The sequence below is a fragment of the Dendrobium catenatum genome, unplaced genomic scaffold (assembly GCF_001605985.2).
Source record: "Dendrobium catenatum unplaced genomic scaffold, ASM160598v2 fragScaff_scaffold_726, whole genome shotgun sequence".
Taxonomy (NCBI): Eukaryota; Viridiplantae; Streptophyta; class Magnoliopsida; order Asparagales; family Orchidaceae; genus Dendrobium; species Dendrobium catenatum.
In genome coordinates, this window is record NW_021319188.1 from 684,169 (window position 1) to 690,821 (window position 6,653).

At 34.4% G+C, this 6,653-nt stretch overlaps 1 protein-coding gene across 1 annotated transcript; it reads left to right on the plus strand.

Annotated features, from left to right (window-relative positions):
• Window positions 1-320: 320 nt before the first annotated feature.
• On the plus strand, window positions 321-2,000 carry LOC110098058 (probable mediator of RNA polymerase II transcription subunit 26b). Its single transcript, XM_020824769.2, has 2 exons — window positions 321-569; window positions 927-2,000. Exon 2 carries the CDS (start codon window positions 956-958, stop codon window positions 1,757-1,759), a length of 804 nt encoding a protein of 267 aa, XP_020680428.1. The 5' UTR covers window positions 321-569; window positions 927-955; the 3' UTR covers window positions 1,760-2,000.
• Window positions 2,001-6,653: the final 4,653 nt, after the last annotated feature.

A 6,653-nucleotide genomic window follows, 5' to 3' on the forward strand; every position in this document is an offset into this window, starting at 1 on the left:
AGAATGGTACATTCATTACTAATTAAGGCTTCGAGACAACTTTTTTGCTGCTTTCTAAAACAATTTTAGTACAACAATTTCGTGAATTAGAATTTTTTGTACTAAAAAACCGTCTTAGAAAGTATCAACAAAATTGTCTCAAACAAAGCCTCGATAAAAAAAATAATAATGGTGCCTATACTTATTATTACTCAATTTCTTAAAGTTTTTTTTTAATGTACAGTATCATTAAATTGACATAAAATTTAAAGAAACAGTCAATTTAGAGAGTTTACAGGTGGAGTGAGCTGAAGGCGTTTTTTTTAGGAAAGTCCGTTTGAAAGTCCGGTATGGGCGCCATCCGTTTCTGCAAATCTGTTAATTTCTCCGGAAATTTTGGATCAGATTGGATATTTAATCGAATTTGGAAAGATCAAATTGTTATCGGATTATTCTGTTTCGCGAGGAAAAACTACCAGCAGAGCAGAGGCGTTGATCGTTGATTACTTGCTATTGATTTGATTGATATCGGCCGATTGATCATCTTCTTGATCGAAGGAATTTCTGAAAACGACTGCTTCTGGGCTCTGGTAAGCGTTAGGGTTTTATTCAGATCAGTTTTTAGCATTTTGCATCAGGGTTTTGAATCTGTTTCATGTTCTTGAGTTATCGGTTCTTCTTTACAATGTGCAAACAATATGTAATTTGGATTGGCAATGAATGCCTGCGGATTGTAGAAGCTTAGTTTTCTTTTTTTAAATAATTTTAAAAGAAAAGATTGGCTATTTATCCGAAAACAGATAACTGTTTTACAATTTTTTTGGTTTCTAAATCGTTTTTCTTTTTAATCTTCTTCAAACCCGGAAGCAGATTTTCTTTTTCGCATTCTCTTCGTTTTTCAAAAGTTTCCTTCTCCTGAAATAACAAAATTCAAATTCTCTGTGAAGGGAAGCGATATTTGTTTGTGGCAATTGCAATGGCGGACGCAAAAGGATCACTGGATTACTGGAGGAAATATTTCAGCAGTGCGAAATCTGATATTTTTGATTTGATCGAAAAAGCAATCCTAGTAGCGGCAACCGATTGTCCCAATGAATTTAAGGACAAAAAGGATATGATCGTCGAGAAGCTTTACACCTGCCAGCTTTCCCTCAATAATGGCGACCAAGAAAGCCCCAAGGAGGAGAAAAATAGTTGCAGCTCTGGCAACTCGGACGAGACTGATCAGATTCTTGGAGAGGTGATGAGGATCAAGGAGCTCCTTTCCAACACGCAACTCTACAAATCTGAATCTGATTCTGATTCTGATTCAGTCTTGTATGAATCACTGAGGAGTTTGCAGATCATGCAATTATCTGTAGAAATTTTGAAGGCTACTGAAATCGGAAGAACAGTGAGTGCACTGCGAAAACACAGCTCCACCCAGATTCGAAAGCTTGTTAGAACTCTAATTGATGGCTGGAAAATGTTGGTTGATGAATGGGTTCAATCTACAGCTCCAATTACTGAAAAAACCATTACAGATTCATCAAAGCAAACTTCGGAGAAGAAACCATGCAATCATTCCTCTGCTGCAGCAGTGAAGAGAAAGCAGATTGAGGAAGTTTCAGATGCGTCAAAGCTGGAGCTTGCGAAGAAGAAGCTCCTTGCAGGATATCAACGAATAGAAAATGCGAAGAAGCGACGAATGATACAAATCATAGAGCCAACTGATCTTCCAAATGTCTCCCATGAAGAACTTCGATCAAGAAAGAAGCTTGGGAAAAATTCTTCAAATTAGGCAATCAAAGCAGCAGCAGCTCCATTTCAGTCCTGCGATGAAAGCTTTCCAAATTAGTTAGTTTTATTTGTTTTTTCAGCTTTCAAGATCTCCATAACTCAGATCATTTTGGTTGATGCTTGAAGCTAAATGTACATATTAGAGATTAGAATTTTATAGTTAGGAATTAATCTCTTGATTCAATTTGATTCTTTTTCTTCATCTTCTATGATAATGTAACTGAACCACTGCTTTATGCAAAATTTTCAAGCCATTATAGTTGAATGTATGTGCTACTTCTGTATTTGTATCATAGAAGAAATTATTACGTGCGGAGTCTGGACATAACTTGCATCCGGACTATAATAAAATCAAGCCACATGGCTTATGCACACCCTGAGTACAATTTGTACGCAGGGTGTGCATAATACACACCCTATATATAAATCACGTGGCTTAATTTTATTGGAGTTCGGACGATACTGAACTCGATCCGCACGTAATAATTTCTCATATCGTAGACTTTTTACAAATTTTTCCTTCTCAAAAGCTTGTGTTAAGTGAAATTATTCTGTGTTCAGTGGATTTTAGCCAACTCAAATTCTTCTTTCTTGTTTTTTTTAATGCACAGTTAAAAATTGTGGTATTATATAAGTAAAATGCCACATATATATATATATATATATATATATATACGTAAAATGCCATATATATATATATATATATATACACACACGACTCCACGTACCTCTTTTATGCGGTGAAGAGAGAAAGTTATGTTGAATCTCACGGCAATATGTTGCTGAAGGAGGGCTATCATTTGGACGAATGTGTTTGTGTGCGGTGAGAGAAGGTTGAGACGATTATACTAGAGAAGACCATCAACGATACTAACAAACTATATAATTTTGAAACCATTGACAACAAAGAAGGTGAGGGAAGTTGTGAGGATATATCATCGAGTGCCTATTGACTAGAACGATAATAGTGCTCCCAAAACCATCGTAGAAAAAAAAAACAAAAAAAAAACGTGTTGTAGTCGCGATGAAGAACAAAATCATTAACACTAGGTTAACAATAAAGGCTAGGAAAGTGGTATACATTATTAAATACAAAAATCTATGCCTTAAATACCATTATCTTCATCACATTATTTCTTTTTTCATTTGATTATAGCAAACACTAATATGTTCTAGCCGAGTTATCATTATATTCTTTAGTTGAGTTAAATACTTAACAGAAATTGTACCTTTTACAAAGAATTTCATAGTAGAGGCTACTAACTTGACCAAGCAATGCTCGAGAACCACCTACAAGACCTTCTCCATAGAGGTTGAGAAGACCACCTTTCCATAGTATTGGGATTGGGCTTCAGTGCCTCATAGGCCTATCATGAAGTTTAGTATTCATCAATAATAACACACTTGCTTGCAATAAGGGGGAAAAAATCTAGCAACAGGAGGAGTTGGGGTGACTTGAGTCACCTCCAACGTAGCATGCTCACTTGGTCTCTTATTAGGCTCGGTTGAGTGCCCAACATCATGAATAGGTTCCTTCTTTAATGATGCATGACTATTTACCACCTTCTTGTTCATGGGTTGCTTCACCTTTGTCATTTTTATTAGTGGGTGAGTTGGAGCCATCTTCTTCTTCTTCTTCTTTTGAGGTGACTCCTTCAAACTTGCGGGGGGGCCTCATGTCCTACTTTCCTTTTCTTCTTTGCTCCTTCCTTGGTAAGGAGATCCTCGCCAAAGTACTCTATCATTTTGGTTTCCTCTAGATTTGTATTGATTGGCACCCCATCTGCAAAGAACATTTGAAGTTAAGGCAAGAATAAGGCTTCTAAAACTTTTGTATTAAAGAGATGCAAGTTACTTATTGAAAAAGACATCATAAATGCATCACACATTAACATGGTTTCTAACTGGTAGGAACCTCCCCTTGAGTCAATCAAATGTTGGAGCTTCTTATTCATTTAGCTTGAGCACCACCATCTTGTCTTTAGTGAAGGGTGCTGGGTGAGTCAACGCCTCTTAGCTCAATAAGGACTTCATGAAGACAAATTTCATGTTAGAGTCTCTAACCTTATTTGCCAAGATACCCATCCTCATGCAAACTAAGGAGCATTGGATATTATCATCATTGAAGACCAAGAGGGTGAATACATGGTGGAACAAGGTTAGAATCCACATATCTTCTCTTTCCATAGATGTGAGATGAATGTGACCACACTTGCAATGGAGTTTAACATGTTTTTTGATGGAGTGGGAGTTGCAGGCTCAGCTTAACCTAGTCATAAGGAATGTAAAATTAGTCATCGATGAAAGTGTTGAGGTGCTAATCATTAATAGACACTTGGACATTCTAATTTGTATCCTTATAGTAATACCGAAATAATACCACTTGGACTTTCTAATTTAATTTCCTTATAGACCTATTAACACTTAGACTTGGTGAATGTTTTGTGATGTTTCCTTAATGCTTCCATCTAAAAGGGGAAACATGACAAGGGAAGAAAGAAAAAAGAAACACAAAGTGCAAAATACAAATATGGTGCCCTTCCTATTTAGATGAGTGGATAGTGACTCAGATTTTGAGACTCTAAGTACATGTACCATTAATGCCCCATATTTCTCTCTTACCTTCAGCATAGGGATAACATGTTGTAGCTCTGGATGCTCTCCATTAATGGAATCTTCTTACACTTCTAAACTTGTCAAAATTCACTATTTTATAATTGGAATCCATGATTCCAGAGAAGCAACCTACTCCAACCATTGAATAATGGATCATTTCATTATTCAATTAAACATATATAATTAATATGATAATCATATTAGAATTCATTAAATACATTGTGATTTCTTCCCTTATAGACTTCTTAATTTTCTCCATATCTTCAAAGGCAAAAACATAATTAAAGAATAAGCAAGATCTTCATAAAGAAGTTGAGGGATATTACATAATCAAAGCAATCCAATTCAAGATCATCCAAGTTGTATTGGGTTAGGCAATTTATTCTCATATTCTTCTTAGTACACGTAATGGTATTGTAATTTTGTTAATCATGTTACATTGTTTTCATAAATTGAATTTAGGAATTGTTGGGAATGACTGAAGCTCTTTATAAAGATGGATGTAAAGCAGCTACGGAGAAAGCTGCTATAGAAAGCATATTCATTGCACGAAAATTTATTGAAAGCTTTAAAAGAATAGTGACCATACAAAAACTATAATAACAGTCTGAAAAACAAAGCAGTATAAAAGATGCCCCAATAAAACCTTAGTGAGTCTCTATTTATTAAATAAATCAAGTTGCATAAAAATGTCATATGCTGCATCTTCGCTAGTAATTTTTTTGGACTTTTTAGCTCGTTAAAGTCAAACTCGCACATATCACATACATAAGTTTCAAACTCAAAACCTATTGATTTATAGTCAAAGCTTCCGGTCAACACATCAAGATGAGCTACTTTTTATATATCCTAATTTAATTTATAAATAAATTATGAGTCTAGAGAAATTCTGGTATTAATATACTTTGTAAAAAGAAATATATTCAAATTGTTTTTCTTAAAAAGAAAGCCTATCAAATTTTACCACTACAATTAGAGTGTTTGATATGAGAGATTATTAGGTGCAGAGTGCAGATGAGGAGAACCGTTTGCACACTAGTATAAAATCCAGCTAAGTACCGTTCGGTACTACTGGGTACCACTAGGTACCGCTTGGTATCCTGTGTCTGTGCAAACGGTGCTCTCCCTATCTGCACTCCGCACCTAATAATTCTTCGTTTGATATTGCGTTTTCAGTTATTAACGGCTTCTGACCAACTTCCTGTCGCTTTCGTTCTATCCTTCTAGGCATGAGCACAAGTCAAACATCCAATGGGGATATGCCAAATGTTAAATAAATAATTATTAAAAAAAAGACTAGCTGTTGACTGCCGCTGGTAAAGTTTCCAGGAGCTTCTAGTAGGACAAATCAATTAATTATATTAAAATTTTGTTTGAGACAATTTTATTGTTCTTGAATCAATTTTTTTAGTACTAAAAAAATATTTTAAGAAATAATAAAAAATCTTCCCAAATGAAGCATAAATTTTGTTTAGGATAGCTTCCATTCTGCTTTATAAAATAATCTTTTAATAAGTTTTTTTAAAATAAAATTTTATATAAAAAATTTATTTTAAAAAGCTGTAGAAAGCTATAGCAAATAAAATCTAAGATTTTATTTGAGACTTTTTTTTTGTTGTTTTTAGACAACTTTTAAATGCAAAAAAAAAAAAAGAATAATTTTTTTTTTTTAAGTTGAAGAAAAAAAGTTATCCCAAACAAAATCTAAGATTATATTAATGTTCTCATATTTGATTTAAAAGTATTAAATTTGATTGCAATAAAAAATTATTTAAAATAAGTTGTGATTTTGTTATTAGAAGGGTTTTAAGTTACAGAGACAGATTATTTAAGATATATAATTTAATTTGAATTTCAAATAATTTTGAAAATTTTGACTGAAAATAAAATTTTAATTATATATGTTTATCTTATATTTTTTTAATAAAGAAATATTAGTAGCATTCATTTGAAATTTGTTGAGATCAAGGTGAGCGAGTGCCCCTTAGTCTGAGCAAGTGCGAATGACTCCTCCGGGTGAGACGAGTGCCCCTTAGTCTGGGGCAAGTGACTCATATCGAATGCATCATGATCCTTCGATGGAAAAATTATTCTGCGCGGACACTGAATGCCTTTCGGAGATCAACCAGAATGCGCTACGTCACCCCTTTGTTCGGTACCGCTGATGTGGCTCTACTTGATTCGCCTTCGAAGGTAGAGCTACGTCCAGCGCCCGCACAGAATAATTTCTCCCTTCGATGAGTCCTAAACCCTCACTCATCCATTTCCGCATATTGAGA